General features: G+C 40.0%; 2 protein-coding genes across 2 annotated transcripts in view; both read left to right on the top strand.

The window, feature by feature from the left end:
- ntrk2a (neurotrophic tyrosine kinase, receptor, type 2a) overlaps window positions 1–26,182 on the top strand; it is a 137,277-nt gene that overhangs the window by 106,523 nt on the left and 4,572 nt on the right. Inside the window, exons 16-19 of the mRNA XM_055224516.1 lie at window positions 8,060–8,232; window positions 9,031–9,186; window positions 9,664–9,748; window positions 23,935–24,093. Of these exons, the coding sequence (XP_055080491.1) occupies window positions 8,060–8,232; window positions 9,031–9,186; window positions 9,664–9,748; window positions 23,935–24,093 (573 nt within the window). The remainder of the gene's footprint in view (window positions 1–8,059; window positions 8,233–9,030; window positions 9,187–9,663; window positions 9,749–23,934; window positions 24,094–26,182) is intronic.
- hnrnpk (heterogeneous nuclear ribonucleoprotein K) overlaps window positions 1–26,182 on the top strand; it is a 222,739-nt gene that overhangs the window by 62,163 nt on the left and 134,394 nt on the right. The window lies entirely within an intron of this gene.

Genomic DNA, 26,182 nt, shown 5'->3' on the forward strand with positions numbered 1-26,182 from the left:
TAAAAGGAAGATTTCTCACTCACTGCCAATGCGGAAACAGTTTGAGCTTCGCTTTGACAAGTAACGCTGTGTCGACTAATGTTTTGTACTGAGAGGTGGAACGTTATCTGTACTTTACTTAAGTAAATTATACAGTGGATACTTTTTACTTTTACTTCACTACATTTGAGAGCAGGTATTTGTACTTTCTACTCCACTATGTTTTTTGAACTGGACTGAAAAGTAAAAAGTACTTTTCATATGATTTGAAGGGCTATTTTTATAATGTTTGTGGAAACATCCTGAGTAAAGTTTTCGAGTTTAAGCTTCAGCTTTGAGCAAACAAGAATAAGTACAGAAATAAATAAGAAATTGGTCTGTATTGTTACTGTTGACCAAAATATGTATCATTTTTTTCTCAAAATTATTCTACATTTAACACTTTAACAAATTAACAACACTTGTTACTCTTACTGGTACATTTTTAAAGTGGTACTTAAATACTTTTACTTAAGTAACCTCTGTATGTGTAGTTTTAGTTGAGTGACAAAATTGAGTACTTCATCCACCACTGGACATGTTACAACTCCGGCAAAAACTAGGCAGTATTGACAAAAATGAACATTTCAATATTATACTAATGATTGATGATGAATTATGCAACTTCGGGTGGAGGGTCCGCCACCTTTGCCTGAAATGTTCCACATTATGGCATTAAATAATTACAGATATTTTATTTTAATACAAAAACACTGTAAGCAGAGTCACCTTTCCCTGTCTCCACGGAGATGTACATTTAATGTCATGTTGTGGGACGTTCCAGAACATCTCCATGGAGACAAGCAGGTGTGGGCCCTCTACCAGAAAAGTTACATAGTGTACCTTTTAAGTCAATCATTGTTCAGCCTTTATACAATGCTAAAGTGATCTTGTTTTTGAAGTTTATTTGCCTTTTTTTTTTTTTTTTTTCTACAAAACAGGTCAAAACCAAATAAAAGCAAACACTCTTCCTTCTGATTGTGTCAAACTCCTGCACGACTCAGTGATTTGAAAACATTGTGATTGCAGATTGCAGATTATTTTTCCCATAAAGAAAATCAAGATTCAGTCGTGGCAAAACTCACACTCTGGTCTCTGAGAACTGTGGAAAGTGCTTATAAACTCATCACAGAGAGTAATTAGGATGTCCAGAGTGCATGAGGTAAGTGAGGGATAACTCTGAACCACTGCAAACCTTTGGAAACGTTTTTAAGACGGTATAAATCAGGTACAGCTAAAATGAATGTTGTTAAAATCCTCTAGGGTTTAGTCACTGAAAGAAGTGATCAGGTTCATCACTTATGAATTTTAGATATTTGTTACAGTTAAGTACAAAGTAATCAATGGGGAAATCTGTCTCTTGCCCCACCTGGGAGTATGAGGATGTGCAGACACTGGGACATTCAGTTCTCCACCAAGGACATTATATCAAACAAACTAACTGCTGCTTTGTAATTAGCTAATTGCCACCAAATTTACGTTCCAACTGGATTATTCTGGTTTAATCCATTGTCGGTTTTCCCAAGTTTAAAGATGCACTACATAGATTTTCTAGTGTTTTCTCCGTCTTGCTTGTTTCCATGGAGATGTTATTGCTTTATCTGAAAATGTTCATATGATATAAAACCTCATGTATCCAAACTTTTTAAGGTATTTTTGAGCATGTGGTTGAACAATGCATTACGGTAACGTCATACTGTGGAACATATCAGACGAACCAATGACATCTCCATGGAAACAAGCTGGTTACGTAATGTATCTTTTTAGGTGCTGTACTTGATTTTTACCGTCTTAAAACGTGAAAAGCACTAGTTTATTTAAATAGTTTGCAGTGGTTTAACGTTATTCCTCACCTTATGTATTCAGAACATCCTAAGTATTCACCATGATGAGTTTATAAGGGTTTTTCATAACATTGAGAGACCAAAGTGAAGTTTTGCCGTGACAGTAAAGCTAACAACAACAACTAACCTGCACTTCCTGATTCTCTGACAGTAGAGTACTTTATAATTTATTCATTTTTTATTGTTTTTATTTTTTTTATTTTATTTACACACATATCAGGCACACCCAAAGCACATCTCACACATTTGATCATATACAAGCTCGAAAAGGAGTGGGAAGAAGAAAACTTATTAAGTCTCACCCCTGTATTTCATTAGGACATAAACACAATGCTTTGTTTAAACTTCCTATTCAGTTGAAAAATAAAAAAGAATACATATATATCTATACACAATACAGAGGAAGTGCAGCATGACTCTATATTTAAACTGGCCTCTCTCTGTATTCAGACCATGACTTTATACAAAACTTAAATTTATGAATACTTTGACATTGCTTTTGCTGTAAATCCAAAGCATTTTGCAGTTTCACCTTAATACAATAATTAGATGCAGACAGTACACAGTGGACTTATTTTGACCTCAAGAGCTGCTTATACAATATATCTGTACTGGAGGGGAGACAAAACTTGCTCAAATGCATTTTCTTTGCCCTATTGTCTCTATAGTCACCACAGCCCCTCTTATTTCACATATAAACTGCAGCTCAATGCAAACCTAATATTTTAATGGGTATATTTTCTATGTTGAACAATATATATATGTTTGTCAGCTGTAGACATGTAGAGACCACTTCCCACACGTGTCCATACTCACATTTCTGCATACAGCTTTGTACACTCTAATATCTGCTCTATCATCATTTTAAAGTATCAGATGACATCCCATAATGTACATGGAAGGACAATGTATTGGTTGTCCCGATTGATTGCAAATGTATGGGGTTTTATGACAAGTCAGCGCTCGAGATTCAAAGGTCACGGGTTCAATTCCTCCTGTGTTCCTGTTAAATGATTTATCTATGCTGGGGTTTAAGTAGTGACCATTCAGATCAGAGAGAGTCCTTTTAGGTTTAAACCAACTGGATTTCAACATTAAAACCTAAATGAAAGACTTAGACTGCTTTCCGATTGGATAATTGTCCTGAGAAATTATTAGATAAACAACTTTGTTTTTGTAACTAACAATAGATCAGCATTACAATTAGCAATCAGCATTACAGACGTTTTTTGCCAGGGCCACGCAGGGCAGTCAAATTACACATTGATATCAGGGCAAACTGTCAAACTGTTTTTATATGGTTTTTCACAGACTTTAACAGGAAGAGAGGGTTATTAATCTAATAACAGAAAGAAATTTGTATTTTTTAATTTGATTCATGTTTCTTTTGTAGTGATGCACGTTTCCTTTGCAGTTTACATTTTTACATTAGACAAGAACCAATATGGTGGCAGGCGGCAAACAACAATTATGAGTAAAAACTATATTTAATTTGAACATGTTTACCTTGTATGTATCTGGGGACATGTACAGGTCATCTTTATGAAATTTTAAATCAAAATATTACATATGGTTCCTTTAAAGGTCCTATATTACATAACATTGACTATTGTGAACAATTAGTCATTATGTTTATAATTCCTCCTCAAAAACATCCCTGGAGTTGAGTTTTGTTTCCTTCATGGATGTTTGACTAATAAAGAAAAAAGTTTTTGGATTTGAGTTAAAATAACATGGAAAGTGGTTGTGTCCAAAAAAAATTTTGAAACATATTCAACACCATCTACACATTATTAACAAACAGAAGTTTGTCATGTTGATAAAATGTGACCAAATCAAGCTGAATCCACATGTTTATGTTGTGCTACTTAAGCATGAAATTCAACCTTTTCATGGTATTTAAAATGATATCTAGGTCTACATGAAATATCAAATGTCATTAAAAAGGTTTTAAAGTTAAAAAAGGGACACAAAAATGCTTTTTAGTTGCCCCACAGTAATGTATTGTCTAAAACAGGAGTCAGCAACCTGTGGCTCTGGAGCCACATGTGGCTCTTTCATCCTTATACTGCAGCTCTGTGTGGCTTGGGAAAATGAATTATAAACATTTGACTGAAGTATATTTTTTACATATTAGTTATTTTTTTAATTGTAGTTCTAAAGTGGAAGATTATTGTGGTCTTGCAATATTAAAATAAAATGATATATATATATATTTTTTATTGCTCAAAATAAGCGTTACACTCGCTGAAGTCAGTGTATCTTCCAAAACACTGTGCATTTATCAAGACATTTCCAAAATAAACACACATCCTTTTCTCAAAAATATCCGGAGAGAGAAGAAAGAAAAAAGCTGTTTCGGAACTGATGCAGAAGGCTGATCTGAGGAGGAATCAATTCAAGAAGTGGATGAAGTCTGCAAATTCAACTACATATGCAAGTTTTGTGGCCACTCAGGAAATAGTCAGGCACCGGAATCCATTCACAGACAGAGAATATATGAAAGAGTCATTCATTAGCATTTCAGAGCACCTATTCACAGACTTTAAAACAAGATACGTATGTGAGCAGCTATTCTCCACCATGAGCTATGTTAAAAACAAACACTCACACCACACAGTTTACAGTTCTGTGTAAAGATAAAAGTGAGCCCCCCAATTTGTATAGTGTATACAATATATAAAGTGTTATCTTCACTTTAGATGTCAAAAAGTATTTGCAGCTCCCAGTGTTTTCTTTTTCGTGGAAAAGAAAACAGTGGGAAATGGCTCTTTGGTTAAAGATGCGGACCCCTGGTCTAAACTGAATCAAACACACAGAGAACTCAGGGACAGTAACAGCCTGTTTGGAGATGGACAGTGTGAAGACTTGTGAAGTAGCTCTGGTGTGTGTCCCTCTCAGAGGAATATCTCATGACACCATATAATTATTTACTTAGTGTTGTACACATCTAAATACAGCCCATTATGCTATTATTATCTAATACAATAATTGTTCATCTGTGGCCTGTGTTTTGGTGCTTGTCAGGAGTCCTGTCTTTTTCTGTTAGAGATACAGGGGTCTTACTGTCTCATTATTATTTTTTTTTAACTGATGCACTATTTGCAAAATTGTGTTGCACAAAATCACTAAACATCAAGTATAATATGTGTTAGTTCACACACAGCTGGAGCACAGTGCTCTGGATATAACTCTCTGTTTACAGACGCTGTGGAACAAACACTGTCAAATCTTAGCACAAATGTCACACTTGTAGATGGGCACTGGGCAGTCATGCTAACAGTTTGTTTCATGGAGACAAGCCTTACATTAACCGTAATTTCAAATAAAGCAAATACAAATATGTGTTTACAATGATTACATTTTAGGTAAGAAAACATGTAAAGTCTTTAGAAAGTCTAACCTCCAGAGCAGCTCTCAGTGTCATGGGTCCACACTGCAGAGCCCTCTGCTCCTGTAACTGTCTCACTCTTTTGAATTACTTTGCCATTAGACCTGGGTAATGATAAAAAAAAAAAAAAAATCGCAAATCAAGCATGCAGATAATCGAAAGTAATCACATGTTACAACTAAAAGTCAAAACACAAATAATAAGGGCTCCTAAATAGCTCTTTGACCTTAAATACACTGTAGTATTCACCCAGTGTTGTGCTGGTTTGACTTGGATATGATTTTTCTATAAATCTGGGATGAAGTTATTTGAAAATGTCCAAATAAAAGTCAAAATAATCTAAAAAAGCTCAGTATTAGCCTATTGTATTATTTTTTGTTGTCTGCATTCAAATATAGGATTGGAATGTTATTTAACCTTTTGAAGCTAAACCTATTTTCTCCTGCAGTTTGTCCTGTGTGGTCTGCTGCTTCTTTCTGCTCACTATGAGCCTAATAAAAGGTCCTGGCTTAGTCCTGCTTTAGTCCTGATGTAGGTCTAGTAAAGGTCAGTCCTCCTATTTAGTTCTTGTTTAGTCAATGTTTCAGTTCTGGTGCAGTTGCAGTTCAAACCAGCTCACTGGTTGTTAAACATGTAGCATTTTAATATCTCTGTAGTTTTTAAAATAAACATGTTTGACACGTGCAGTAAAGTCCGTGCTTTGCTGCTGTTCGAGCACTAACACCTCTGTGTGCATACTGAATCATGTATTTAGCATCACTCTTGGTGTGCAGACTGTAGCGGGACGTTTCTCCGGAATCACTGACTCATTTTGGATAGTTTAAAAACTTAGACAGTGCTTGGTTTCGTCTCTGTCACGCTCTCTGTAAAGCAGGGACCTCTTTCTCACAAACACAGCGAGTGGAAAGAGAGTAAAAGGCGAGCGCAGAGGCTTTGACTGATACACATGACCTGCATTAACACACGACAAATTAATGAATAGCAATTAATTATTTTTTGAGTTAAAGCAACAAAAAACATTAACGTGCCCAGCCTTAATTTGAATTTTCCCTCCAAAAGATTTAAATTGGGGGAGAAGAAAGGGAGAAAACGATAACAAAGCCATGTTTTCTCAGCCTGATTAAAACATGCAACATCAGCTACAATCAAGCTGCCTTTGTAGGACTTAAAGACGAGACAGAGAATCATAAAAAGTCATGTTTTGTACAATTTGTGTTTCCAGTTTGAACAACCCCACTTTTTCAGTGCCACTTTTCCAAAGCTCCAAATGCTCTGTTCCACCTTGTGATGTCATATAGAGGTAGTTTTCCAGTGAACAGCTACCATCTACCTTTAGTTTCGTAGAGATTGGCAATTCCAGGGAAGAAATTATCCAAATGATTCTAGTGAAGGTGTATGGAGTTTAAATAGCGTAGTATGGGCCCTTTAAATCTCATCATCTCCATGGAAACATATTTTATTTTTGCAGTGTAATGTCTTTTGTGCTTTGTAGGTCATTTTTGTAACTGGAGCCGCCTGTCTGAGACCACACACATAAAGCCCTGCATATCTGTATCTGTATATCTGAGTCATATTCTGTAGGAGACTCTGAATTATTCATGGAGGACAGTGGGCTTGTGTACTTCTGCTGTAATAAAGCCAGAGCAGACACTTTGGCTTCGGACAATGTGGGGCACTGAAGCACCTCCTTATCCAACCTCTTCAGTGCACACAGATCAGGTTGAAAGGGAAATATGGAGAACGTAACTGGAACACAAGCACTTACACAGTCATTTCATATAATTTGAGGATGTATAGCAGAAGCAGCAGAGCAGGTCTTCATCATGCTGCTTTGTAGAGTTATCAAAAGTAAAACCAGATACTAGAATTGATGCAGGTGGATTAGCCAATCAGGGACAGACTGAAATCCATCTATATAAAAACATAGAGATATCAGTCAAATATATCCATCTGTGTCTTCAAATATGCACCAAACATGTTCAAATATTTCATTAATTTGACTGAGAACTATTGTGGACTGGACTTATTCTTACTTAAAAAAATACTGGATGTGAAGTGTTTTCAATTTTTAGGTTTTGTTTTGGTGAGTTTGTCCTTCTGAAATGACAATTCCAGTGTTTTAACTGCATTTGAAACCAGGAGAGACTTTTAGTGTGTTGTGAGAATCCAGTTATAAAGTTATAAAAGAGCACTCACTGTTTGAGGTCAGTGCCCAACGTTACCATGCCAACACTTTCTTTGTGGCTTTCATACTCTGTCTCTTTCTTTCCTTTCTTTCTTTCTTTCTTTCTTTCTTTCTTTCTTTTTCAGTCATTCTTTCTTTCTTTTCTTTCTTTCCTTTCTTTCTGTCTTTCTGTCTTTCTCTCTCCCTCTTTTTATCTCTCTCTGTCTCCATCTCTCTCTTCCTCTTTCTCTCTTTTGCCCTTTCTCTCTGCCTTTCTCCATTCCTTTGTCTCTCTCTCTTTCTCTCCCTCTTACCCTCCCTCTCTCTTTTTTATCTCCCTTTTGCACTCCCTTACTCTCTCTTTCTCTCTGCCCCCTCTCTTCCTTTCTCTCCCTTCCTCCCTCTCTTTCTCTCGCTCTCTCTCTCTCTCTTTCTCTCTGCTGCCCTCCCTCTCTCTCTTCTCTTCTCTTCTCTCTATCTCTCTCTCACATTACATACTTCCTGATTATTGGACAAATATGAAACATGTATTGGACGTATTTTGACCTAAGCAGTTGCCTTATACCATATATCTGCTCAAATAGCTCAGAAAAATGAGGTCCAGGGCCTTTAAATGTAACTTTATAATGTGTTTGGTTGCAGACACTGAAGGAGGCCAGTGAAAATGCCAGAAAAGACTTCCACCGTGAGGCCGAGCTCCTGACCAACCTGCAGCACGAGCACATAGTGACTTTCTACGGAGTGTGTGTGGAGAGCGACCCCCTCATCATGGTGTTTGAATACATGAAACACGGGGACCTCAACAAGTTCCTCAGGCAAGAGCGGATATGTCACTCACTATCCATATGATCCATACATCTGAAAGATTCACTCAACACAAGTGATAATTAACTACCAACCATATAAATAGGAAAGGTTTGCAGTCAGCTGAGTCCCAACAGAATAAACCGGAGCACCTCCTGCTCCGCTCTGCTCCGAGGGCTCCAAGGGCTGTCTCAGCGCCTTTCATTATGATTTGATTATGATTTGGCATTCTTGCAGCCTGAGCCAGGGGTTAAATGTCACCTGTCTCTTGTGTTGTCAAATTACCATGGTGATGTCAGTTTGATGGACGTCACTGGAAGCACATCACAGACACTTGAGCTGATTTATCTGAAAATATCAACATAATAAAGGCAAAGCAAATCAACCTAATAAAGTCAAGGAGAGTTTATTTGTACAGCACAATTTGTACTCAAAGTAATTAAAAGTTCTTTTACAGATTAAGAAAGGCATTAAAATCACAATGCAACAAATCAAAACATAAATACAACACAAATAATCATAAAATGAGAAGCAGAATAAATCCTTTCAGTCATATGCACAAATAAACAGAACTGCCTGGAGCCTGGATTTAAACATTGTCCAAGTAGAGGCCTGTCTCACATCTTCAGGAAGACTGTTCCAGGTTTTAGCTGCATAAAAGTGAAACACTTATTCCCCATGTTTAGTCCTGACTCTGGGACCAGCGGGAGGCCTGTCCCTGAGGTCCTCAGAGTGTGAGATGGTTCATGGCACTAACATGTGGGAGATGTAGATAAAGTCATAACTCTGCCTGTCCTCTCTGTCTCCAGGTCTCACGGCCCAGATGCTGTGCTGATGGCAGAAGGAGGTACCACCCGACCTGTGGAGCTCACTCAGTCTCAGATGTTACACATCGCTCAGCAGATCGCCTCAGGGATGGTCTACCTGGCCTCCCAGCACTTTGTGCACCGTGACCTGGCCACCAGGTGAGGCACCAGAGAGCAGGTCACAGTCACATGACCAGACAAAACTATCCATACAAATGAACCATTTGTATAACGCTAGAAGTACATACACAATGATGGTTATGGTTATACATTTTATGTATTTAGTTATTAGTAGATAGGGAGACATGTTATACTTTAATACTTAGCAATAAAGTATCACATGTAGATCAGTACTTTACATTTTGTTCAGTGTAACCTGCCAAAACAGTTTACAATGGATTTGCAATTTAAACCTCAGAAGTGACAAGGATCATTGCCTTTTCAATGTAGAAAGACACCTTTTTTGTACATGTTTGAATAATAGAGCAGTGGGCGGGGATATGGGGAGGTGGGGCTGGGTGATCTCATTCCTGTGGTGATATTCTTTTTGGTGAAAATACAGGATTACACAAACATGCATGAACCAGTGTAAGTACATCTCCTGAAGGGTCTTCTCCTCTTCTGTGCTCCTCTCAGAAACTGCCTGGTCGGGGAGAACCTCCTGGTGAAGATCGGGGACTTTGGCATGTCCCGGGATGTGTACAGCACTGACTACTACAGGGTAGGTGTATGTGTCACACTCTTTATTCTATGGCCCCTCCCCCTCCCGTGCATGGGACCCAGAGCTCCTCTCACTGCACCCTGCATGAGCATGGACCCCACAGGCCCCCACAGGGCCCCACAGGACCCCCGGGGACAATACAATACTCAAGTAAGAGTACTGATACTTTTACTACATTATTAATATAACAGAAGGAAAAATAATGATCCAAATGGTGTCCGAAAACTATTATGAGGCAGGCATTTTGTGCAAGCCGTCATTTATATTCTCATCCCTGATACAATTAAAGATGCACATTGTCACTTTTCCATTGGTGGGCTTACCATCTGATTGCTATTATAGAGATATTATTGCTTTGCCTGGAACGCTTCCATTTGGCTATCTTCATGGAGACAGGTCAGGTTACAGGTCAGATCTGGAAAGAGGCGAGTCAGCTCACAGTAGGTGAGCATGTTTTTCGCTTTTGTTAGCGAAAAACATGAAACTAAAACTCATAGCATAAAACTCATGTGATTGAATCAATGCCAGATAAAATAGTAGTTTAATTACATGCTGTGGAATATCACAGGAAACACAATAACATCCCCATTTAAAAAAACAGAAAAGTTACATAGTGTGCTTTTAATCTGAGTCTTTGGTCAGTTTGATATCAGTTTGAAGGATATAATGAACAAGATTAATGGGAGTCTGTGGAGATAGAAAAACTTTGGTAGAAATTGTGTTTGTCGAATTCCTGTTTTGATATTTCAAAATACACATCTTTTGACTCTCACCTTGACCTATTAAACTTGGCAAAGGTTTTTTTTTTTTCACTTTCACTGTCAGAAAATAAAGAGAATGTTATTGAGCCTGATGCACTGCTCTATATCTGTATTCTTCTAAGTCAAGGCTGTTTTCTACTGCTTTGTACTGCCTCTGTGTGACGCCATAGCTCTCCCTCTCTCCCTCCTCCTCTCTCTCTCCCTCTCCCCCGCTCTCCTTCCTCCTGTCCCTCTCTCTCTCCTCCACCACCTCTCCCTCCCTCCCTCCCTCCTCCTCCTCTTTCTCTCCTCTTCCTCCCTCCTTCCCTCCCTCTCTCTTCATCTTCCACCTTCTCCACCCCCCTTCTCCTCTCTCTCCCTCCCTCTTCATCTCTGCTCATCCTCCCTCCTCCTCTCCATCCTCCTCTTCCTCTCTCCCTTTTTTCCTCCATTCCTCTTCCTCCTCCTCCTCTTCTTCCTCCCTTCCTCCCTCTCTCTTTCTCCTCCACCTCCTCCATCCCCCCTCCCCTTCTCCTCTCTCTCCCTCCCTCTTCCTTTCTGCTCATCCTCCCTCCTCTCCGTCCTCCTCCTCTCCCTTTTTTCCTCCCCTCCTCTTCCTCCTCTCCCTCCCTCTTCCTCTTCCATCTCCTCATCCTCCTCCCCCTCCCTCTTCCTCTTCCACCTCCTCATCCTCCTCTCCCTCCCTCTTCCTCTTCCACCTCCTACATCCCCCTTCTCCTCTTTCTTCCTCCTTCTTTATCTTTGCTCATCCTCCTCTTCCTCTCTCCCTCGTTTTCCTCCTCTCCTCTTCCTCCTCATTCTCTTCCTCCCTCACTCCTTCCCTCCCTCTGTCTTCCTCTTTCACCTTCTCCATCCCCCTTCTCCTCTCTCTCTCTCCCTCCTTCTTCCTCCTCCTCTCATCTTCCTCCTCCTCTCCTCTTCCTTCTCCTCCTCTTCCTCCCTCTCTCCTCCTCTCCCTCTTCTCTCTCTCTCCCTTCTCCTCTTCCTATCTGCTCTTCCTCTCACTCCCTCCTCCTCTTCCTCCTTCCTTTTCACACCACCTCAGTAAAGCTTAGCGCCGAGCCTGTCACCATAGCAACGCAGTAAAACCGTTGTTATCCTGTGTTTTTTTGTTTTTTGGGGTTTTTTTTGTTTCTTTTTTTTGGGTGAAAAACAAAAATAATTAGACGAAAAACCAGTTAGTATGTTCAGGAAGTTATAGGAAGAGGGAGGAGAGGGAGAGTAACACTGAAAATGAAAAAATATATAAGTTTAAATAGAAAAAGAATTAAGATAGTAATCTAAAAACAAAAAAGACTAGTGGGCAGAAAGAGGAAAGGAGTGCAGGATGGTGGTGGGTGGTAGTACTGTAAAATTCATGGGCTTCAAAGTGGTTCAAAATTAGGACTGTTGCCATGGCAGTAAAATTTTTTGAAGTGTGAAAAGTCCCCAATATGGCGTCTGTAATAGAGTACTGAAACATGTGACTTGCATGGTGTGATTTGGCATTTACTATAGTATTTAAAATAGTGTTATAGTAATAGTTTTAACAGATCTGGGTAAGGTAATGCTTGTTTGGATATTAAACGTCGTGTTATTGGAAAATCCACCATCTTTGTTGTAAGAAGCTAGTCCATTAGCATTGGCCAAAATCTTTAAAAGCGTTAATTTGATTGGAGGCTAACTGCAGTAGTTTACATCTTAAAAAGTAGCTGAGGGATCATGATGGCACAATCACATCTCTCTTAAAGTTTTCTGGTGCTAAAACTGTGCCCTGGGGTACACTGACAAAAGGCACCCCATCTACTCCACCAACCACCACCGACTACTCATGAAGCTAGGTGCTATATTCACCCGAACCAGCGTATTAACATGTTTAATAAGCTTCAGTTCTGAGTCCTTCGTCCCTTTTCTCCCCACGCTAAGTCATTCCCCCTTCAGAGCGCTATCACAACACAATCAGCATGCATCTACCGCAAATCGCATCAGTCTCATGTATATTTGTGGAGGTGTGGTGTTTTTTTCGATGAAGGGACAAGGTTGTAACGGTCTTTACGTGTACTTTCTTAGGTTAACTAAAGTGTAGCTATTATGAATACGTAAATATAATAAATAAACTTATCTAAACTCCCCTGCAGTGGTAGAGGTGGAGTTTGTGGGTGCAGCTGAAACATGCTGAGATCAGTCATGTGTCTGCGTCAGGCAAACTTATGACTCATACAGGATCAGCCATATAGCCTACTCCCCCCGCTCACCCCTCCTCCTCACCCCTCTCTCTTTGAACTGTCTTCCCCCCTCTCCCCTCCTCTCTCACTCTTCCACACTCTCTCTCTCTCTCACCTCCTCCCTCTCTCCACTGTCCTACCCCTCTCTCTGTCTCACTCACTCCTATATCTCTTTCGCATTTCCTTTCCTCACTCCTCCTTCTACTTTTCGATCTCCCCTCCTCACTCTCTTTCCTCCCTCTCCTTCACATCTCTCCCTCTGTTCTATCTCCCCTCTCCCCATCTTCCATCCCTCACTCCTCCTCCACCTTCTCCACTTCTTTTAATTCTCTTCTCTCCTCTATCTCTTCTCCTCCCTCTCTGCTTTCTCCTTCCTCCCTCTTTCCCCCTCACTATTCTATCTCTCCTCTCCCATCTACAACCCCCCTTTTTAACCCTTTTCCTCCATCTCTCATTCCTCTCTCCTTCCTGTCCCTCCCTCTCTTCTCTATCCCTCCTCTCCTCATCTCCCGTGCCTCACTCCTCCTCCTCCTCTCCTGGCCTCTTCTCCCTCCTCTTAAACTCTCTTTTCCTTTGACTCCCTCTCTCCTCCTGTTCTCACCTCTCCTTCTCTTTTAACTCTCTTCTCCTCCCACTCTTCTCCTCCTCTCCTCTTTTTCTCCCTCATTGTTCTACCTCTCCTTTCCCTATCTCCCATCGCTCACTCCTCCTGCACTACCCCTTCTCACTCCCTCTCTTTTAACTATCTTCTCTGACTGACTCCTCATCGCTCTCTCTTTTCTAACTCACTCACTCTCCTGCCTCTCTCCTCTTTCTCCTCCTAACTTCACCTCTATCTCTTCTCTCTACTCTTTTCCCCATCAGCCATCTCTCTTTCCATCTCTGTTGTCCTCTCTTACTCTCCTCTCTCCCACCTTCCTATACCCTTTTGTCCTCTCTCCTCCTTCTCTCCTCTCTCTCCCCTCCATTTTCATTCTTCTCTCTTCTTTCTCCTCTCCCTTCTCCCTCCTCCCTTTCACCCATCCTCACTTTCTGCTCTTTCTCTCCTCTTTCTCCTTTCCCCCATCTTTTCTTCATCCTTTCCCCTCCTTTTATTTTTTCTCTCCTTCTCACTCTCCCCTTCTCTACACCTCCTTCCTTACTTCTCCTTCTCCAACCTTGTCTCTCCTTTCCCTGTCCTCTGTCCTTTCCCCTCTTATCACTCTTTTCTCCCTCTTCTCCTTCTCCCTCTCCTACCCCGATGTCTCTTCCTCCCAAACACCCCTCTCTCATTCTCTCTCCCCTCCTTTCTCTCATCCACGCTCTTCTTGGTCTTTTACTCTCTTTCTCCACTTCCTCCTCCTCTCCTTTTCTTTCCTCCTCCCTCTCTCCTCCTTTAACAGCTTGCTTTTGCGTGGAGAAAATAGAAAGCGTGGGACCGACTGGTGCTCAGAGGAGAGAGGGAAGGAGGGAGGAAGGAGGGGGGGAGAGGGAGGGTGACGTCATCCGGCTCTTACACAATCCGCCACCGATGGGAGAGACAGGTTGTTTTTAGAGCGTGCGTGGGCGGGACTACGCTACATTTAGACCAATGACTGGACTGAGTCAGCTTGAAGGCGATTATTTCAGCCAATCAGAGCGCAGCTGAGTTAAATAGTGGGTAACTGTTTGAGCAGGTTTGAGATGTAAACTAATGATGTCTCAAGAAAAACAATACCCTTGAGTTTCAACAATAGTACCATGACTTCACACGATAGATTTGTTAAAAAATATTGGTAGTTGTTAGTGTTTGTTAGTGTTGTTAATGTTTGTCTAATGACCCACAGGTTGGCGATAGGATTCCAGCTCCCTTCAGATAAATGCTGTTGTTGTGTCCTTGGGCAAGACACTTAACCCACCTCACCCCTAGTGTCTGTGTGCACTGGTGTATGAGTGTGTGTGTAAATGTGCATGTGAATGGGTGAGTGGTGGTCTTGAAGGTGGAAAAGCGTGATATAAAAATGTGACCGTTTACCATTTACCGCCATTAAAAGCTGTGACGACAATCAGATTATATTTTTGGAATCGTACATGTTCTTTTTAGCTTTGGAAGGGATTATCTGGGCTAATTTAGTTTGAAAAAAAAAAAGAGAAAGAAAGAAGGTAGACTATTGTATACAGACTGTGACTTCACATGTTGTTCTAGTTTTTAAGGGGTTTTGCTATTACCCCTCAAATTGCAACCAGAAGCTAAGTAAATATGATGATATTCTGATGCAGGTTTGGTTTTAGTCCTGGTTTGAGCCCAGTTTAGTCCCGTTCTAGCCCAGGTTTAGTCCTGGTTTAGTTCAGGGTTTTGTCCCTGAGTCCCCAAGTCTTGTCCCTGTTTTGGGAAGGATTTACCTCTACAGTGTAATCTACCAAATTTATGTTTATTTGTATAGCACATTTAAAACAAGTTCAGGTGACCAAAGTGCTTCACAAAAAAATTAAAATTAAAATTAAAATTAAAATTAAAATTAAAATTAAAATTAAAATTAAAATTAAAATTAAAATTAAAATTAAAATTAAAATTAAAATTAATAAATACACAATATCACATGATAGATGAACAAGAACAATAAAACACCAGTTCTAAAGTCCATTCACATTTGTGCAAAACTTGAACCTCACCCAAGACATAAACAGGGAAGTTAAGCACATTGTGATGGATGAAATGTAATCCATATGCAGTGACACAGTGGTTTGTATTCATGCCTCTTAGCCAAATAGTCTCAGGTTCAATATAATTTCCTCACTGTAGGAGAAATAAATGTTTGTCACTTATCTCACCTTATCATTTCCCAGACTCTATTAGCAGTGAGCTGTTTAGAAACCTGTAAACATGGCATTAGTTGCATTGTAAATAGTAACATTATTATTATTGACTCACAATTTATTAAATCCACAGACAATTTGTTTGTGTTTAAGGCTCTGCTGGGCATATACATGTGTGTGTGTGTGACATTACTGACAAATACAGGAGAATTCATCCATTTTTATGCGTTTTTAGATGCGTCCAAAGTATTCGACAGGGTGAACTCACTGGAAATGATTTATGAAGTCGATTCCAGACCAAATATAGTGTGCGTATTTAAATTCATTGCTATGGACAACAGACAATGCAGATTAAGTGTTGAAACAGTGTATCTGCGACATTTAGAGTCACCAATGGCAGACAGGGAAGACTTTTGTCCACAGTTTTCTTCAATTTGTATCTAAATGAAGCTCAAAACATGTCAAACTTTCTGTGTGGCTGGATCATTTAATGTATGCAGATGACTTGGTCGTTTTAAGCCTGTGCACCGTTTGGTTTACAGCAGCTACTCAACATCTGTTCAGCTTATGGTGTGGAGTGTGATATTAAATATACGCCAACCAAGACAAGAGTATGATCATGATCTGTAGGACCAAAGAGGACAAGCCAGTGAGAGACATGCCTGTGTAATGTTGTGTTGAGTGTTACAACTAAAACGAAATATCCTGGGCATGTCATCACTGCGGATATGGTAGACGGTGATGATATTTATATACTCTTAACGCACAAGTGTGGTTCTTGTGCTGACACTGTTGTACACTGCACCTCTGGACTCATTACAATAAAAGCCGGTGCTCAAAGGCTGCAGGTGGCTTATAATGACGCTTTATGGTTGCTCTTGAGGAGGTCACGATGGACCGGTGTGACCTCGAGATGTTTGTTACTGCACGAGTGAACACTTTACAAGCTGTGCGAGAACTTTAGTGTGTTTTATTTGCAAATGAATAAGCCAGAAAATGAAATAATGATGCCACTTTCAAACATAAGATTCAGTGCAATACACGTTTAGGTCTGGTTGTCGTTTTAAAATATAAATGTCTCTGTCCTTGTCTCCAGAATAAAGATGAATTGAATAAAAATGCTTTTATTCTCCTATTCATTAACACTACGACAACAACAAACACTTATTATCGTCCAAATGCGGTTCCTTAAAATGCCTCAAACACGTTTATTTTACCACCGGCTGCTTTATAAACCTTAGCAGATCCGTAAGCCTGAAAGCAGCAGCGGAGAGAGGGAGAACCACACAAAGCGCCATGTGGGAAAGAGTCACAGCGTCTCCATAGCAACAGCGAGGGCGATTGAGGTACAGTCTGACGAGGAGGTGGGGCCAGTCACACTAGCCCCGCCCCCACACACACCACAGGCCTTTGAAGCGGTCCAGTTGCCACAGAAACCATATCTTCCCAGAGGTCAGTACGCTGGTGCTTTTTTTTAATTTCGTTTTCATTTCCTCTTTATTTAAAACAGGCTTTAACAGAGATGTCTGCCATTGCCTCGGTAATTAGACGAGTGTATATAGATGCAGGCAGACAATAGCCATGTGTACACGCCTCATATAGAGTTATAGCAGGAGAGCAGGGGCCCATTTAACTCTGGGAGAGGCGAGGTTGAAAGGAACCAATCATGAACTTTTATTTTTTTAGGGATTGGTTCAAATATTCCAGTCTTTTCAGCTGACAACAATAACGTCTTTGTGATTGAATAATGACACCAATTTTGCCTACATTTGAAAAAAACTAAATTCACTTCAGTTTGTTTGTGCCAACAGAAAAGACTTTAAACTTTGTGCCAGTTTTTGACCCAGTAATTAGAGATACTCAACACCCACTACCGGTTTGCCTTGACTCAGTGAGATCACCTCTTCACAGGTCTGACTTGTAACTTTGCCTTGTCTTAAGATAGATACTTTTAATACCATACAGGCGACAGTAGCTTAGTTGGTTGAGTGTTTGTCCACTGATCCAAAGGTTGGTAGTTCGAATCCCACTCTTGATGTAAACATCATTGGTTGAGTGACCCACTGACCTACAGTTTGACAGTGCGATTCCAGCTCCCACAAATAATCCTGTTGTGTCGTTGGGCAAGACACTTAACCCCGTCAGTCCGTGCGTACACTGGTGTGTGAATGGGTGAGTGGTTGATGTAAAGTGCTTTGAGTGACTTGAAGGTGGAAAAGCACTATATAAAATTGTATGACCTTTTACCATACTGGTGGGGGAACAATCTAGGCAAAGTAATGACATTGCCATGGAGACAAGCCTTTTACAGAAAAGTTATATGATGAACCTTTAAGAGCTAATTAACTACATGGGATTGTAATCTGCCCTTTGACTCAATTTCAAAATGAGGGTAAAAATCTGGAGAATCAGATGTTATGTAATCAAGCCAATCTATCCATGGACCACTATGGAACCTACCTGGACGACTGAGGGTTTATACAGATATAAATCCACATGATAATATAAAAGAAAGTACTACAATTTAATGTTGAAAATCACATTCTATTATCTGAATTAAGAGTGTTTTTTATTATCATTGTGGTATCGGTATCAAGGTTGAATTTTTAGCAACATGACAACACTATTATATAAAGAGACATTCAAATGTGGCAGAGCGTTCTTATAATCAAAAAGTATAATTCAGGTATGATTTACATTTGATTTTTTTAAGAAAAGGTTCTGATTGGGTGACCTCAGTAGCTCACGTAGCAGAGCCCTGCCCCTGCACCAGCACCATGGGGACACAACTCCAAGGTGGCTCCAAGGAGACCCAAGTATAGACTTAATATACTCAGTACTGACTGCAACACCATAATGATACTAAAAAGCACTCCTTTATAAGAAAACAATAGAATGTTATTTTCAACATTAAATCATAGTACTTTCTTTTATATGTGGTCTTATATTATATCTGTGTAATTCCCCAGTCAGCCAGGAAGGTTCCACACTGTTTAAATGGTGAAAAGTCCTTAAAATGTCACCTATACCAGTAAGCTGAAACCCAAGAATGGACACAAGATGATTCATATTTAAAGACATTACCTTAATATGAAAGTAAAATGACATGTTGAAAAAGCTCCATGTGTGAGTTTGTGATCAGTCCTGTCTCTGTTTTTATCCTCTCTGACGCGTTGGAGACATTACTCACTCTGTTTTATTCATCGCACTCACTCACTCTCCCTGATGGACTTGAATATTAATATACCTCTCCTTACATCTGTGAACTGTCTGCACAGACAAACATATTAAGGTCGAAGTGACCTGTTTAAACACTTTTTCAAGCTAATAACCTGCGTCGAAACCTGAACTAAACCAGGACCAGATCAGGATTAAAGGGCCTCTATTACTCTATTTTCTGATCTATGCTATAATGTTGTTTCCTCATCACAAACAGACCTGGAGACGTGTGTTGTTTCATTCACACATGTTTAACACACAAACCCAGCATATTTAGAGTTTAGCTCCCAAACTGAAAACACTCTCTCCCACTTTGTGATGTCATGAGGTAATACAGGAAGTGCTCCACTGTGTTTTTAAACTCCATACACCTTCACTAGAATCATTTGGATCAGTTCAGCCCTGGAATTGTCAGTCTCTACTGAACTAAAGGTAAAAGGAGCTGTTAACTTACCATTTCATGACATCACAAAGTGGAACAGAGCATTTTGAGCTTTGGAGATGTAGACACATTAACCACGCAGGATTACTCAAAACATGTGTGAATGTGACAACATTATAACATGGCTTAAAGTGCACAAGAGTCTGTTTTGCATAATATATGACTTTTAAACCGTGATCAAACCAGGACCAAACCAGGACTAAAACAGGACCAAACCAAGACTACATTAGGACTATCATGAACATGGGACACAATTCTTACAACATGGGATGAGACACGAGACGGGGATCACAAGAAGAAGACAAGGAAATATTTATAAATACAAATTAATTTGGGCCTTCTTGAGGAATGAGATCCTGTCCCATCTTGAGTGAACATATAGAGTGAAAGAGTGAGAGCGAGAGAGAGAGTTTGTGTGTGTGTGTGGGGGGGGGGGGGGCGTGTGTGTGTGTGTGAGAGAGAGAGAGAGAAAGAGTAAGAGAGAGAGACATAGAGAAATAGTGAAGGAGTGAGAGATAGTTTGTCAAAGTTCTAAGAAGGCCTCATCCACAAAAGAAACAAACAGTATAAACTAGACAGTGAAAAGTGAGTGAGAGAGGAGAGAGAGAAAGACAGAGAGAGGAGAAAGTATGTGTGTGTGACAGAGAGAGAGAGAGAACGAGATAAACAGAGAAAAAGATAGTGAGGAAGAGAAAGATAGTTTGTCAGAGCTCTAAGAAGAGCCCATCCACAAAAGAAACAAACAGTATGAAACATAGTGTGAAAAGTGGGAGAGATGGAGCGGTTTTGCAGTGAGACTGTATTAAATATTAAGGAAGTGTCCTTTACAGAGCTGCAGACTGGAGCTGTGCATCTGTCACTGGAGCTATTAAACTGTGTGTGTGCAGTCTGCTCCAGTCTGCAGGGCTAAAGCTAACTGTGTAACATCCCATAGCAACATATGAGACTAAAGCAGCATTATGGGACTTTTTGTTGTGTTGTCGTCATTCTGTTTTGGACCAAAGTTGGACGTTAAATGGTAGTACTTTCCTTTATATTCCCATGTGGCCTTATATCTGTGTAATCCCTCAGTCGTGCTTCTATGGCCTAGCACCAAAGTACATCTATAAACCTGGACACGAACAACACCTGAGCCACACTCTTCCACCAAAGGACAAAACCAAACCTGCCGTCATCCTGTGTGTGCTCTTGTGAAAAGGCAAGACAAACTAGAACTACTACGTCAAGGAAATAAGTATCCAATGTTCATATGAATGAGCATCTAACCAAGAAAATGGGCTGACGTTGCTTGAGAAGCCTGAATCATGAAGAAAAACAACAAGATTAAACCTACATGGACAAAATTTTCATTCAGCTTAATGGAGCCACTCTGGAACAAGTGAAAGTTATATTGATAAGGGACCGTAAAGATCTTGATCAATTCAGATAAACGCTGTCTCCTTGTGCCGCAGTGATGGGGGAGATTAATTTTGATTTCTAGAAAATAAATTTGAATTGCAAAATGGATTATTTACAGATGCACAGTGGGAAGACAGGATTAAGTGCATAACTACTCTAGATAGTTATTTTGCTTTATAGTAGAATTATGCTAAGAAGACATTATGAGAGAGACTTTAATTTTACGATGGATTATAAGAACAAATGTGCGGCGCTGTGGACAGTCAGTAGATATGGACAAGAGACAGGATTTGTGTTGGACTTTGGAAACAATGGGGTTGGGACAAGGTGGATTTGGGACAAAATGGGAAACTTGGGAGATTAATGTGAGTTTGGGACAAAGTGACCATGGGACAATTTGGACGAGAGACATTCTGGACCTATTGGACATATGGATACAGTCAGAGAGAGAGAGAGAGCGTGGGAGAGTGAGTGTGTGTGTATTTTTATGCTCTGTTGTTCCAGTGTGGTGTTCTGTAGGCTGTGTGTGTGGAAGTGTGTGCATTATTTGTGAAAAAGTAGGAGAAAGAGAATAATAATAATAATAATAATAATAATAATAATAATAATAATAATAATAATAATAATAATAATAATAATAATAATAAAATGATGGCAAATTAATGCAATGTAATAAAAATAATAAAAGCAACAAAACATTATACTATTGTAACCTATTGGTACAGCATAAGAACATCCTTGTAATATTCAGAACTAAATGTATCACTTATTTTACCTTAAGTTTAGTGCAAGCTCGCCTTCAAAGGTTCATAATTCATACTTTGCAGTGACATTATGCTGGGGGTGTCCTGCATGCGTATCTATGGCAAAATGTTCAGCAGTTACCATGGTGACACAATGCACACTTTAGCAAACTCTACTAAAAAACAAAATGGATTTAAACCACACATTTTCAGGTCCTGTTTAGTTTTAGATTTACAACTGAAAAGGTGAGAGCGACAAAGGGAAAAACTGTAGGCTAATGCTCGCTAGCTCATGACTGTAATGTTATTTGAGGGGGACTCGCCTGTTGTAGCTCTCGCTCAGCTCTTTGTGCTCAGACCTCACAGTGGTCCCTGGTCTGTGGTCTGGTCACATCTTCTGATTGTTTTTTTTCCTCAAAGTTTGTCTAAAAGTCTGTGATCTTCCTGGCCCTTTCTAATCTCTTCTTTAAGTCCTCTGCTGCTTGGTAAAACTTCATTTCTTTCTTTAAAAAGTTTGCCCAAAAGCTAATATTGACATGGGCTGAATATAGAACTACTCTGAGATTGTGAGGTCTTGCAGTGAAAAGGTGCGCTCTGCTTTTCAGGCTTAGCTCAGTTACCTCATCTGTAAAAATACTACGATTTCAAACTTGATACTTGTTGTTTGGATACATATTTGGTCAGCACATGTACAGGTTAAAGAAAAGAGTGAGGGGGAAGAGGGGCGGGGTCTGAACAAATGAAAAACAGTGTGATTGGTCTAACAGGTATCCATGCTTCAAACTCCACCCCTGCAGCCAGAAGTTTCTAATCAAGAAGACACCTGGCTGTACTTGGGGCAGTCCTGTGTGATGTCACATAGTACCTGAAATTGCAGCACACTCTCTGTTCTGGATTTTTTTGATCAGAAAACTGCAAATATATCTAGTTTGTGCTAAAATGACCAAAGAAATTATTAGGAATTGAAAATGATAGTGGAATCAGCACTAGAATCCCAAATACTTCCACGTGACAGATGGTTTCAGTGAGGATTAAACAAGGCCACGCTATACACACACACACTAGTTCAGTCCAATCATATCCAATATTTGTGCATGTGCCTTTGCATGTTTTTGTTTTTGTTCTGTCTTCCTAAATTCAACATAGCAAATATTTACATAGCAACAATTTTTTTTTAAGTTTAGTGAGCAACAGGTCAAATGTGTTTGAAGAGGAGACACTGCAAACGTAAATGTTCTTCAAATTTGAAGTTTTAGTCAATTTCCATTAAAGGTGCACTATGTAACTTTTTTAAGTGAGATATATACTGCCATCTTGTTGTATAGATGTTACTGCTTTGCTGGAAATGTTCCACTGTATTAACTGCATTATAAATTCAGTTACAAATTATCGCTAAAAAGACATGTGTTGTACAGTGAACTGGGTCGCATCTCCACAGATCTGACCTGTAAAGTTTGTCTCAAGTCAAGTTAAGTCAAATGTATTTGTAAAGCGCATTTAAAAACAACTGCAGCTGCTCAAAGTGCTGTACAAAGGCAAAATAAAGTGCAATCTTATAAAACAAAACATGCAAAAACATGATAAAACAATACAATACAAGAGTCCTGCTCAGCTTGTGTTAACAGCCAGTCCAAACAAATTAGTTTTCAACAAAGATTTAAAAATACTTAAAGATTGGGCTGAAGAGAAGACTGGGACCAACTACAGCAAAAGCCCGGTCCCCTCGAGTTTATAGCCAGGACCTTGGAACATCCAAAATCATAAAGGCTGATATACTTAATGCCGCATTATGGAGTATATGAATCAAAGCAACATCTCCATGGAGAAGTTGGTGGTGCACATTCCACCAGAAAATAAATTGCAGTACATAGTGCACCTTTAAAAATACAAATATTGATGATTGATTGATTTCTGTGTATTTGTCCTAGTTGTACCTGCAGTGTCTCACCTCATTACTATCAAAATTGCAATTAGAATTAATGCAAATAGCAAATCACAAAGGCTGCAGTTTTTGTTCCATAATTTCCTCCAGAATCAGCAAAATCTCCTGTCTCCTTCTGCATAAAAGCCTGTAGTTTAGATTTGTACAAATATGTTCTGATATGTGATTCTTGTATTCATTTGTCAGTTCATATTTCAGTTTTTGTTTAAAATGGGAACTTTGAACTAAATGCTTATTATTAAAGGTTCTATATTACACAAAATGGATTTTTGTGAACGTTAAGCCTTTTTTATACTGTTACCAAATCAAAAACACACCTGGAGTTGCATTTTTGTTTCATCCACACGACGCAGTGAAGCACTTCCTGTATCACCACATGACGTCACAAAGTGGAACTCAGTCGAAATATGGAAGATTTGTGTGTTAAACATGTGTGAATGAAACAAAACACAACTCCGGGTATTTTTGTGATGAGGAAACAGCATTATAACAGTTCAGAAAATAGCGTAATATTGGCACTTTAAAGAATAAATTGCAAATCTGATTGTTATGCTTGTCAGAAAAATCACAGCTAGATATTTTTCCCAAATTGTTCAGCCCGAATGTGAATGTCTCTGCAAATACTAATCCTGTCTTCTCCCGTCTCCCTCTCTCCTGTACCCGTACCTGTTTTCTCTCCCTGTCCCTGTTGGCATGGAGCAGGTGGGCGGGCACACTATGCTGCCGATCCGCTGGATGCCTCCGGAAAGCATCATGTACAGGAAGTTCACCACAGAGAGCGACGTATGGAGTTTAGGAGTGGTCCTGTGGGAAATCTTCACCTATGGAAAACAACCCTGGTACCAGCTGTCCAACAACGAGGTGAGACCTGCTTTAAACCTGGTTTAGACCTGGTTTAGACCTGGTTTAGACCTGATTTAGACCTGGTTTAGACCTGGTTTAGTCCTGGTTTAGACATGGTTTAGACCTGGTTTAAACCTGGTTTAGACCTGATTTAGACCTGGTTTAGTCCTGGTTTAGACCTGCTTTAGACCTGGTTTATTTCTGATTTAGACCTGGTTGAGACCTGCTTTAGACCTGGTTTAGTCCTGGTTTAGTTCTAGATTAGACCTGGTTTAGGCTTGATTTAGTCCTGGTTTTATCCTGGTTTAGTTCTGGTTTAGACCTGGTTTAGACCTGGTTTAGACCTGGTTTAGACCTGGTTTAGACCTGGTTTAGTCTTTGCTTAGTTCTGGCTTTGTCCTGGTTTAGTCCTGGTTAGGTTCTGGTTTATACCTGGTTTAAGTCCAGTTTAGTCTTGATTTAGTCCTGGTTTATTCCCGGTGTAGACCTGGTTTAGTCTTTGTTTAGTTCTGTAGTTCTTTAGTTTAGGTCTGGTTTAGTTTTGTTTGGTCCTAGTCTAGTTCTGGTTTAGATCTGGCTTAGACCTGGTTTACTCTTAGTTTAGTCCTGGTTTATTTCTAGTTTAGTTCTGGTTTAGTCCTGGTTTAGTCCTGGTTTATTTCTGGTTTAGATCTGGTTTAGTCCTGGTTTAGTCCTGGTTTATTTCTGGTTTAGATCTGGTTTAGTCCTGGTTTATTTCTGGTTTAGATCTGGGTTAGTCCTGGTTTATTTCTGGTTTAGTCTTTATATAGACACAGTTTACTCTTGGTTAGACTTGGTTAGACTCCGTTGTTTCACTTGCGTCACTGAAATAAACTAATCAACAAACTGGACAGAGCTTCGAGACAATCACGATGGTCCTTCAGATACAGTAACCATAGTAACCACAGCCAAGACACAGACCATACATGTCCAGATGGTCATTAGCAGAAGTGGCTCAAAGTGGACTCCCATTTCAGAGCAGACTTTCCCAAATGGTCCCGGTGTGATCAGGCCTGGAGCAGTGTGCAGCTCTCACAGAACAGTCACCCGGAGCTCAGACTCTGTGGGAGGTGGACGAGATGAACGAGATGGTTTAGATACAAGAAAACTGCCTCAAATAAACACCAAGTCTGGCTTCAGTTGTAGTTTCAAAAGGGTGTATTTAAAGAGACAAGTTAGCTTAGGATTAAGGATCTTTATTTAAATAGAAATGACACTATATTACATACAACATAACATAATTCTGCCCTTAAAGATTCAATTTACTTTAAGAATTTAAGAAACAATTCTCTCCTTATGTAACTTACTTCATGTTGTTTTACACTGTAACGTGAAAAAAGAAAAAGAATAGAAGACATGCAAAAAAAGATGAAATGTACATTATAGATCTGACCCAGTTTTCAGGATGTTATCTCTATCCCCGCCCTCTGCCCTTCACCTCTCTCCTTTAAACCTCCTCTCTCTCCTCCCTCTCTCATGGATCCAATGTTCATCTCACCTTCTCCCCTTTCCCCATCCTCTCTCCCTCCTTTCCTCCTCTCTTCCCGCTAACCTCCCGACTTTCTCTCCCCTCTCTACTCCCTCTACTCCCTCTGTCCTCTCCCTCTCTCCACCTCTCCTCTCTTCCCCCTATCTCTGCTCTCTCCTCCCTCTCTCCCTCTTCTTTCCTCCCTCTCTCATGGATCCAATCTTTCCTCCCCCTCTCCTCTCTCCCTCTTCTTCCTCTCCTGCCTTTCTCCGCATTCTCTCATCCACCTCTCTCCCTCTCTCCTCCCCATCTCTTCTTTCCCTCTTTCTCAGATTCAATCTTCCCTTACTCTCCTCTCACTAACTGACTCTCTGCCTCTCCTCCCAGTCTCCCCTCTTCTCAATCTTCCCTCCCCCTTCACCTGCTCACCTTCTCCCCTCTCCCCGTTCTCTCTCCCTCCTTTCCACCTCTCTTCCCACTAATCTCCCAACTTTATCCCTCTCTACCTACTCTACTCCCGCTGTCCTTCCCCGCTCGCTCCATCTCTCCTCTTCTCCCCCGCTCCCTCTTCTTTCCTCTCTTTCTCTCCTGGATCCAATCTTTCCTCCCCCTCTCCTC

This window comes from Periophthalmus magnuspinnatus, chromosome 9 (genome assembly GCF_009829125.3).
Source record: "Periophthalmus magnuspinnatus isolate fPerMag1 chromosome 9, fPerMag1.2.pri, whole genome shotgun sequence".
Classification (NCBI taxonomy): domain Eukaryota; kingdom Metazoa; phylum Chordata; class Actinopteri; order Gobiiformes; family Gobiidae; genus Periophthalmus; species Periophthalmus magnuspinnatus.